Raw genomic sequence first — 11,009 nt, forward strand, 5'->3', positions numbered from 1 at the left:
CAAGCCTGTAGGATCCATGGCATGAGGTTTTTCCTTGGCTGATGGACACCCAGGAGAGGAGAAAACCCTGAGTGTTCCCCCGAGTCTCCATGTTCCTGCCTCCCTCAGAAGAAATGCCACGATACTGCCCTGTATTTCCCTACCTGTCTATGCTGTTCTTGTCCTTCCACTTGGACTCCCTGGGCAGGAGTGTTTGAGATGCAATTCAGACACTGACCCTGCAGGTCCTGCCATAGAGATGTATATTTGAGAAAGGTAATCAAGTCCCCCTCCAGCTTCTGTGGCTCTGGGCAGTGCTGGGGCGGGGGGAGGAGCAGGGGAGAGGGGCTAGCAATGAGCCAATTCTCTCTTCAGAACATCCCATCCTTAGGACCTTTAACCATTTGACTGTGGGATATCTGGCTGGGCTGCAAACCAAGGTGGGGACAGGTGATACATGTTTTTTGGAGGGGCAGAGTACTAAGAAATAGAAAGTTTGGCCCAGAGAATTCTGTCCTAACTTGTCTATGTCTTGTCTTTTTGGACGATCCCCCATGCCTAGGGGGAGCAAATGTCCAACAGCAGCTCCTTCAACAGGTTCCTCCTCCAGGCATTTGCCAACACGCGGGAGCTGCAGCTCCTGCACTTTGTGCTCTTCTTGGGCATCTACCTGGCTGCCTTCCTGGGCAATGGCCTCATCATCACAACCATAGCCTGCAACCACCGCCTCCACACCCCTATGTACTTCTTCCTCCTCAACCTCTCCATCCTTGACCTTGGCACCATCTCCACCACTGTCCCCAAATCCATGGCCAATTCCCTGTGGGACACCAGAGCCATTTCCTACTCAGGATGTGCTGCCCAGCTCTTTTTTCTTGTCCTTTTCATTTTTGCTGAGTATTTTCTTCTCACTGCCATGGCCTTTGACCGCTATATTGCCATCTGCAGACCCTTGCACTATGGGACCCTCATGGGCAGCAGAGCTTGTGTCAAAATGGCAGCAGCTGCCTGGGCCAGTGGTTTTCTCTGTGCTGTCCTGCACACTGCTAACACATTTTCAATACCACTCTGCCAAGGCAACATCCTAGAGCAGTTCTTCTGTGAAATTGCCCAGATCCTCAAGCTCTCCTGCTCAGACACCAGCCTCAGGGAAGTCAGGCTTATTGTGGTTAGTGCCTGTTTAGTCTCTGGGTGTTTTGTTTTCACTGTGCTGTCTTATGTGGAGATCTTCACTGCTGTGCTGAGGATCCCATCTGAGCAGGGCCGACACAAAGCCTTTTCCATGTGCCTCCCTCACCTGGCTGTGGTCTCCCTCTTTGTCAGCACTATTACGTTTGCCCATCTGAAGCCGCCCTCCATCTCCTCCCCATCTCTGGATCTGGTGATGGCAGTTCTGTACTCTGTTGTGCCTCCAACAGTAAACCCGCTCTTCTACAGCATGAGGAACAAGGAGCTGCAAGATGCAGTGAGGAAGCGGATCAGGTGGGTACAATGTCGGGAGCAGTAACTGCCCTATGTGCACCTCTTCCCCATTTCCAGCGTATTTGGCATCAAAGCAATGTGTTATTCATTTTTTTATTATTTACACTCCTGCAAAAAAAAAAAAAAAAAAAAAAAAAAAAGAAAAGAAAAAAGAAAAAAAGAAAGAAAGAAAAGTGCTATTTGTCCTCTGGAATCTCTCATTTGAATCTGACCCAGCAACTGTGCTGAAGGAGGAAGCCAGGCTTCCCCCTTCATCAGCAGGGAGGAGGGAACCTCAAAGGCATACTAGTCTGAGCTCCCTCGGATGCCCCAGTGCAACGAGGAGAGTTTCCCACTGCAGTGTCTCTTTCAGCAGTGATACCAAAGGAGCTCGGGGGGAAGAGTCAGGCTTGCGCAAGTACAGATGGGTTGACAGCATGGGTCCCATGTGCATTAGGAGAGCTCAACTCCCCTGGCCACAGTCAGAGTGTGATCTCACATGCCTCTTCTGCAAGGGTGGCAGGCAGCTATCACAGTGGGCCAGTCCCTTCCCTCTACAGGGCTGCAGTGCACAGAGCAGAAGTGGAGGAGCGTCTGGATGCAGCCTGTGGGGACAGACCCTATGCTCCGCAGGACCATTCTCCCTCTACCACAGCAAGTATTTCCTCCCTGCAGCTGTCACATGGGGGCTGCAGCTTTCCTGGAAACACGTCTGCCCAACAACAGCAGGATTTTCTCTGTTCGGAGCTGTTCTCTTCATTGCCACACTGTGCTGCTGTGCTCTAGTGTGTATATACAACCTAAGAGCTCTCCTAATGTGGTGGTGGTACGGTTATGCTTCCCCGTGCATTCCTGTGAGCACAGGCAGGACGAGGCAATGGGCACCTTTATGTCAGACCTGGGGTCCCAAATAACGTTTTGTAATAAAAGGGGATCTCCTGCGTGCTGTGCCGTGAGTCTTGCCTTTCTTCAGAAAGGAGAGTAAAAAACACACCCAAGGGTTGCAGCACAAAAGGGCCTGCTGTCCTGCTTGTGAACTCCATGGGCCCAGCAGGATGAGCTCAGAGTCCCAGTGTGATCCACCAGGGACCGAGGGCTGGATTTGGGGCTCCTTTCGTGGTGACCAGTGCAAGCAGAGATGGTGAGTGGTCTCTGTGATGCCTGTCTGGGGCTGCTCACAGATGCCATCCTTCTGGAAAGGAAGCTGGCCACCAGGAGAGCTCGGGGGATCTCTAGGAAGAGTGTGTGCCTCAGGGGTGGGCAGGGAGTGGAGCCTCACAAAGTGAGGGATGTTTCATGGTGGAGTCACATAAAGCCCTATACCCAGGTATGCATAGGAAAGGAGGGCTCTGCAATCCCTGCAGAAGCAGTGGGGACCTGGGACACCTAGGGAAAGGGGGCTGGAGAGTGATCCATGCACTCTCATGTAACACCACAGGCCAGAGCTAGGGCACACAAAAACACATCTGCTGCCATTGCAAACACCCTGGGATCACTCTCAGCACATCCATGAGCACAAACACGTGCTAGCAGTGTCGGTGGTGCTGAGCCATGTCTGTCTGGTTCTCCTTCCTACCCCAACCAGCACAGCCAGTGAGGAGTCAGGGGTCACCCCACGGCGCTGTAATCCCACCATCTGATAGCACTGCAGTGTAGCAGTAGTGCAAGACCCTGTGAGGAGCAGAGGGGAGGGGTGCATGAACTGCTGTGCAGGTCAGCACAGACCCACTCACCTGGGGAAAGACTCTCTGGGGAGCAGGGACATCCCAGGAGACAAGCAGGACAGAGCTCAGAGAGAGAAAATGAGTGCAAGAAACAAGTTTGAGCACCATCTCAGATCAGAGTGCGCTCTGCCTGGGGCAGCAGGAGCTACCGGAGGTACTACAGGGTCAGGGCTCTGGTGCTGTCCTGGGCAGCAGGCTGGGCAGTGAAGGAGCTGCAAGCCACTCAGTGAGTAGAAAAGTACAATACCTTACCAAATGTGAAGGTTTAATGGCTCTGAAATGCATGAAGGTATGCAATAGCAGCACAGTGGGATGGTGTGAGATGCCATACCACTAATGAGAAACTGCAATGAGAGGTGTGTGCTGTTTTGCATAAATGGTAGTGTGTGGTGGATAGGAGTTAGAGAGAGACAGAGAGGTCCCAAGTGCTGATGGCCCTGGGCTGCAGTGGTGCTGTGAGCTGTGAGCACTGGGACTCTGGTGCACAGGGGACCCCTGTCCCCCTGCCTGGCCCTGAGTAGAGGGGCCCAGGAGTGTTTTGGTCACCTGCGGGGAAAAGGCCACCTCTAGGACCTGTTTGTGGCACCTGTGTCTGCAAAGGCAGCAGGAGCAGCCCCTGCAGCCCCATCCCTGGGAGCAGGTGTGAGGCTGGAGCTGGCACAGTGGCTATGTGCTGTGAGCCTGCTTGGGGAAGCAAGCCCAGAGAGAAACCACTGTCTTCCTGGCTTGGGTGCTGCTGCAGGGAGAGCATGGTGCGGACTGCTGAGGTCTCGTGGGCTGTGGTTTGTGCACTTACAGAAAAAGCTTTGATCTCTTGATGAGCCCCAGCGAGGGAATAACGGGCTGTTTCTGGGAACAGCTTTTTTTCCTGGTGTTAATTTTTCCTTCCTAAGCTGTGATTTGTATTCCCTACTTTCTCCATTGCTACTTTTTCCTTCCTCACTTTTGTCCTCCCCCTCACCCTGCCACTTACGCATCCATCCTCCACTCATTTACTGATTTCAGCCTTCCCAGTCACAGGAAAGCATGAGGACATATCACTGCTGGCAGCTCTCCTCTCCCTGCCAAGCTGCCCCAGCACAGCTCACCTCTCCCCCGCGGCAGTCACCATCAGGCCGGGAGACAAAGCCAGACACGTCTGCCTGGAGTCTGGTGCCTCTCTCGAGGAGGCAGACGATAACCCCCGCAGCCCCAGTGCTGCCCAGAGCTGGCTCTGCTTCGCAGGAGGGTTTCAGCCCTGGGTCCCGGGAGGGGCAGCTCTCCTCTGCCCTGGCAGCCAAGCCACAGCCCAGCAGTGGGGTTGTGTGAGCCCCCTCCATCCCCTAGCATGGGCAGGGCAAAGTTGGGCTCCCTGCTGGGAACAGCCAGAGCTCTGCAGCACTGCAAACAGCAGGATCTTGGCCTCCAGGAGAGGAGGGAGCCAGAGGCTGTCACCAGCACCCTCTCCCATGGCAGCACATCCCCACGCTGGGCTGGGAGCTCCTCCAGCCCTAGGGCCTGCACAGGCCCTCTGTGGGCAGTAGCACATCCTGGGGCTGGGGATATTTTGGCTCCACTCCAGACTGGAGCACTTGTGCTGGGGCCCCATGTATGGAGCTGGGAAGCAGTTGTGGGAGGGGCCTGGATCCCTAGTGTAGATGTGAGGGAATAATACCACTGCTGCTGATGGTGGCGGGGATGGAGTCACCAGCACATCCCTGAAGCAGTGGGGCAGGGCAGGGGTGACTCTGGGGGCTCTGGGGAGAGCCAGGACTCAGATTTTGCCTCTAGTCCTGAGACCAGGAGCCTTCCTGCTGACAGCCCCTGCCCCAAGGCAGCTCCTACCCTCCCAGCCCCCCACCCATCTGTCCCCGTGGAAGATGCAGGGCTGAAACTTGAGCCCCAGGAGGAGCAGGAGTTTCCAGGGGGATGAGGGTTGTGTTTCTACTGCCCATGTACATTGCTCACCTCCATGGGGTCTTACTCTGCAAATGCCTTTCTCCTGCTCAATGGGACTTTTGTGAGGCTCAAGGGACTAAAGTGTGTCCTGCCTGGCTTTGTGTGGTGTTGGAGGGGTGCTGGAGGAGGGCTTTCTTGGGAGACTGGCAGGCTGTGTGTGGGGCCAGCAGTGCTGAGTAGCTGTGCTGATGGCTGCAGGGCAGACCTGAGTGTCCTCAGATGCAGTGTCAGTGAACGTGCGAGTGGCTGCAGGTGAGCTGGAGGGCAGCCAGGAATTTGCAATGGTCTTGGGCTATGGGAGAAGGAGTGACCTGTGTGTCCTCGCCAGAAGGAAGGTGAAGAGGAGAGGAGAGCTGATGTGTGAGGGCCGAAGGAGGATTTGTGTTCGAAGGACCTTCCCTCCAGGAAGGACAGCAGATTGCTGGCACCAGCTGATGGAGGGGACGGTTGTGCCCCGCCAGGCACTGCCAATATTGCCAGCGTCTCCTGCCTAATGCAGTGTGACAACCCCCAGGCTAGAACTCTCTCCATGTTCACGGCTTCAGGATGTGTCTGCCAGCTGCTGTGGGTCCAGGCAAGGCCTGGAAGCAGCAGTTCTCCTCCCCTGTGACCCTCTTCATCCTCCCCGGGGCTTGTTTCCAGCCAGAAATCCCTCTCAGCACAGACCAGCCATCCTGTGACAGCAGGAGCGCAGGACTGTAGAGGAAGGGCCACGTGCTGTGGCAGCATGGTTTCCCATGCCCCTCAGCTGACTGTGACACCACCCGCTAATGTCCCCTCCTGACCACCCTAACAGGGGGAAAAGAGCTTAGCCACAGCGCTGACCTTCGGCAGGTGGGCTTGATCGTCATCATGGTCATTTACATGTCACGAGACCCCTGCCCTGCAGTGTGCTGCAGAGCCAAGTCGTAGCATCTTCCCGCTGCCCTCTCCCCTTGTACTTGTCTAAGTCCAAGTGAAATCATGCCCCTGAGTTGTGTGTCCATGTCCGTGAGAAGCTAATACCATGGATCAATTACAAACTATTGCCTGACAAATTTTAAGGGAAGGGAAAAGTGTCTTTTGTCTTCTCGATCTCCGTTGCCTGCTTTGCCTATAGCAGGAGAGCAGCATCCTGTGCAACTTTGTTCATAGCTCCCTTTCTTCAGGTCTCTGCTTTCTGCACCTTTGCAATTCCAACCTCCTGCCCTGCATCTCCCTCCCCTCCCCCGTCCCTCCACACGCATGCACGCACGCGCGCACACACACACACTCTCACTTATCTCTTTGCTTTGCATCTTTTTCAAGTGAGCAAACCTTGACAGAGGCAGCCCAACCTGAACAGGCCGGTGCCCAGAACAAGAGCAAGCAGAGTCGAAAACCTCTTTCTTGTGCTCAGCTTCTTCTATGCCCAGCTGTCACTTGGCATACGCGGGCTTCAGGTGAAGTTGTACGAGGTGTGAAATACAGGCGTGACTCCAGAGGAGAAAGTGTCACTCATGCACTTTGAGGTGTACTCATGACACACGAGCTATTGCAGTGTGACAAGCCGGGAAGGGCTAAAGGGAAGCAACATCACCATGATTAGAGTTAGATCTTCCTGTGTTTCCATTTTTTGCCTGTTAGCGGCTATTCACTGGCCTTGCTCCAGTAGCTCCATCTCTCATACCTGGGAATGTGGAACTGGACTCAGTACTGCTGGTGTGGCCTCAGCAGGGCTGAGCAGGGGGGGAGGATCACCTCTGTCGACCTGCCTGCAATGCTCTTCCTAAGGCAACCCAGGATACCTTTAGTTGCCTTTGGCACAGGGGCACCTTGCTGGCTCGTGGTCAGCTTGGTGTCCGCCAGGTCCTTCTCTGCGGCACTGCTTCCCAGTGGAGCCTGTAGTTGAGCATGGGGTTATTCCTCCCTAGGTGCAGGACCCTGCATTTGCTTTATTGAACTTCATGAGGTTCCTCTCTGCCTGTTTCTCCAGCCTGTCGAGGTCCCCCTGAATAGCATCAGAGCCTGCTCAGCAAACTTGTATCATTAGCACACTTGCTGAGGGTGAGCTCTGACCCATCATCCGGGTCATGAATAAGCTGAACAAGACTGGCCCCTGTACTGACCCCAGCGGATGCTGCTGGCTTCCAGCTAGACTTTGCGCTCTGCCCTCTGAGCTCTGCCACTGGGCCAGTTTTCAGTCCACCTCACTGCCTACTCCTCTTGCCCATACTTCCTCAGCTTGCCTACGAGAATGTTATGGGAGACAGTGCCAAAAGCCTTGCTGGAGTCAAGGGAGACAACATCCACTGCTCTCCCCTCATCTCCCCAGCCAGTCATTCCATCATAGAAGGCTATCAGGTTGGTGAACCATGATTTCCTCATGGTGAATCCATGCTGACTGCTGCTGGTCAATATCACCTTCTTGCTCTTCATGTGCTTGGAAATGGTGTCCTGGAAGAGCTGCTCCATCACCTTTCCAGGGATGGAGGTGAGGCTGACTGGCCTGTAGCTCCCTGGGTCCTCTTTGTTGCCCTTTCTGAAGACTGGAGTGACACTGGCTTTCTTCCAGCCCTCTGGAAGAGGCACCTCTCCTGATCACCTTGCCCTTTTGCAGATGCTTGAGAGTGGCCTTGCAATGACATTGGCCAGCTTCCTCAGCACTCCTGGATGGATGTCCATGTCAGGGCCCATGGACTTGTAGATGTCCAGTGTGCTGAAGTGACTGCTAACCTGATCCTCCTCCAGCAAGGGAAAGTCTTCCTTTCTCCAGACTTTCCCCGTATTCTCCAGGGCCTAGGATTGCTGAGGGCTGGTCTGAGCAATGAAGTTTTACTGCCGATGTGAGGAGTAAAACCTGAGGCAAAGGCAGCACTCAGGCTCTCTGCCTTTTCTGTGTCCTTTGTTGCCAGGGCCCTTGGCCCATTCAGCAACCTTTTGTTACAGATGTATTTCTAGAAGCCCTTCTTGTTGGCTTTGACATCCCTCACCCGATTAAACTCCAGATGGGCCTAGGCCCCGTCTGTGTGTCCTGGGACATTGTGACTGTTTTCCTCCCAGGCTACCTGTCCCTGCTTCCACCTTCTATGTACTCCCTGTTATGTTGGAGTTTTGCCAGGAGCTCCCTGCTCGTGCATGCAGGTCTCGTGCCTGCTTTGCTCGACTTCTTGCTCCTTGGGGTGGACCACTCCTGAGCTTGGAGGAGGAGCTCCTTGCATGTTAACCAGCTTTCTTCCACTTTCCCCTCTTCCTTTTAGGACCTATCCCATGGGATTCTCCCAAGCAGGTCCCTGAAGAAGGCAATGTTTGCTCTCCTCAAGTCCAGGGACAACTGCCTCATACTGGCCTTCAGGTACTGAGGCAGCCGTGACCTTGCTGTCAGCATAAAAGTCATGTGCGTGCTGTGGGCCTGGGAGACACTGCAGCACAAGTGACCTCAGCAGCTCAAACAGAAGCAGTGTTGCTGCTGTTTTAGCCTGTCAGCTTGTGAGGCAGAAGTGACCTTGCAAGCATAAGCAACAGCAATGTGCCTGCTGCTTGCCCATCAGGTCCTGCAGGGCAGGTCCTGCCCCAGGGGCAGTGGCAGGCTGCTCAGAGGCTGGACCTGGCACCTGGGCCAGGCAGGAGACCCATGTCTCAGGCACACAGCACTCCTCTAGAGCCAGGCGCCGGGGCCAGAGCTCATCCACGCTTTCGTCAGCATGTCTGAATGGAGTTCCTGCCCTGACAGCAGTGTGGGGAACAGCTGCTTTTCCAGCCCTCATGGACATGCATGCTCCAGCTGTGGAAATACTTGGCTACATTTTTACAGCTTGCGGGGCTCTAGTCTCCTGGCAGCTCTAGCTTCACCCTTCCTACTCCTAAGAAATCAGAAGCAGTTAAAGCTGCTTCCTCTCCAGCAAACGCAGCTGCAGCTAGCTCCAGCCCTTGCGCTGGCAGAGCCTAAGCCCAAGCCCAGGGCAGGCACTGCCAGCAGAGGCTGTCTGAGCCACAGAGGACCACGGCTCTGTCTCAGTGCTCCCACAGCCCAACACTGCATTTGGCAGGAGCGCTGGGTCTCCTCCCCTGTTCCCACAGGCGCCATGGAGGCTGCTGCTCCCGGGGGAAAGCTCCTGGCCCCTGGGAATGGGCTGTCTGTGCCAACCAGGCCCCAAGGAGAGGCAAGCACCTAGGGGCCCCTGGGCCCCTGGGGTGAGGCCAGGCAGGGCCTGGCAGCAGGTGCTGACAAGCATCTCTGCCCCCAGGAGGGCTGGGGCACCTCTCTGGCCTCTGTGGCCCTAGGCACAGTGGGCCATGCTGCTGCCCTTCTCACCCACCCTTACAGCCTTACAGCACTCAGAGCTGTTTGGCCCCAGTGCCACCAGCCAGGCAGACCCAGCATCGCTCCTCACCTCTGTGGCTCCTGAGAGCAGCAGCCAGCCAGGTCAGAACAGGCCAGATCCATGGCCAAGCCACTCAAGGTTGTTATGTCGGGCACCACATCCTTCCAGCCAGCCCTGAAGACTCTATGAAAGGAGCCGTGCGCCAGCCCCAAGTGATGGCACCAGTGCCCAGCCCCCAGGAGAATAAGCATTGGCAGCTGATCTCAACTGTGCTGGAGATGCCACATTTATTCTTTAGGTTCTTCCTCCTCTGCCTCACTGTGGAGGCTGCTTTGGGGGCTGGAAGTCGTGGCGTTGTCTTCACCCTGCATGCTGGCAAGACCTTCTTCAGGGTTTGTTTCAATGGGCTGGTCTTCACCCATAGCTGTTGATGAGCAGCTTGGAGATGTGCTGGCCCAGCTGACAGGCAGAGATTCTTCTTCTTCTTCTTCTTCTTCTCCTTCTTCTTCTTCTTCTTCTTCTTCTTCTTCTTCTTCTTCTTCTTCTGTCTCTGGATACTGCTCTTCTCCACAGGGCTAAGAAGTGAGAAAGGAAGAGGCTGTGTTATGCACAGGGCGAAAGGCAGAGGCACAGTGCAGGCTTGTCCAGGCCACGTATCTTTGGATGGGCTTCTGATGGTGTGTCCATGCTCACCGCCCCTGTGTCCAAACAGGGTCGCATAAGCAGCTCATCAGCCTGGGTGCACGGGGGCAGAGGCTGGGAGTGAACCTGTGCCTTGGCTTCAGCATTCAGGGAGAGGTTGCAAACAAACGCTGGTGCGATTTCTAGGTCCCGCACTGCAATCCTCCTCTGAGCACCCAGCAGCTATGCCTGGGATGGAAGGGAAGTCTGGTACAAGGCCAGGGTGGCTGTCTGCTGCTGAACTGTGGCTGCAGAAGCACCGACACCTTCTCTCCCTCACTCGGGCTGAGAGCCCTCCTGCTTCTCTCCTCCCCCAGGGCCTCCCACGCTTGCTCCCATTGGCAGCCACAGCCCTTCCCCTCCAAAGCAGTGCTGGGCATTTGCTTGGGGCTACAGAGAGGTGCTTGGTGTCAGGGCCGAACCCAAGTCAATCCCATGTCAGGAAAAGCCATAGGATGCTCTGTGCAAGCTGGTGGCTCGGGGACTGGGAGCCTGACCCCGTGGTGGGCCACTGCCACTCAGATGTCTCAGGTTTTCCTGGAGCTGGCACATACGTACCATGTCTAGTGTGGCCTCCCGTTCCTCAGCCAGCCTTTTTGCCTCCTCCTCTACGCAGGAGTAATAAACATTCACGACGACTTCCTTCCCCGTTCCAAAGTCGTACTTGACTACTTCCTGAATGCTGGGCATTTCTACAGGTGGCTTCTCACTAGTCGCACTTGATTTGCTACTTTGCGACAGGCTTGAGCTGCCCTCAATGGTTTCCTGACTCTCCGGTCTCTGCTCAACCTGCAAGACAATTCCACACAGGTCTGTGCCCCACTTCCAAAGCCACTCAGCTGCTGTTCTCAATGCATCCCTAAAGCAGCCAGTGACTGCAGGACCTGTGCAGTCACCAGCCCCTTTTGGTTTCGCCTGCCCTCAGGCACCCCAAACGGCAACT

At 55.3% G+C, this 11,009-nt stretch overlaps 1 protein-coding gene across 1 annotated transcript; it reads left to right on the plus strand.

Moving 5' to 3' along the window:
• Positions 1–550: 550 nt before the first annotated feature.
• On the plus strand, positions 551–1,486 carry LOC134154358 (olfactory receptor 14C36-like). The gene has a single exon (XM_062601108.1). The coding sequence runs from the start codon at positions 551–553 to the stop codon at positions 1,484–1,486; it is 936 nt and encodes a 311-aa protein (XP_062457092.1).
• The last annotated feature ends 9,523 nt before the right edge of the window (positions 1,487–11,009 follow it).

The sequence above is a fragment of the Rhea pennata genome, unplaced genomic scaffold (assembly GCF_028389875.1).
Source record: "Rhea pennata isolate bPtePen1 unplaced genomic scaffold, bPtePen1.pri scaffold_26, whole genome shotgun sequence".
Classification (NCBI taxonomy): Eukaryota; Metazoa; Chordata; class Aves; order Rheiformes; family Rheidae; genus Rhea; species Rhea pennata.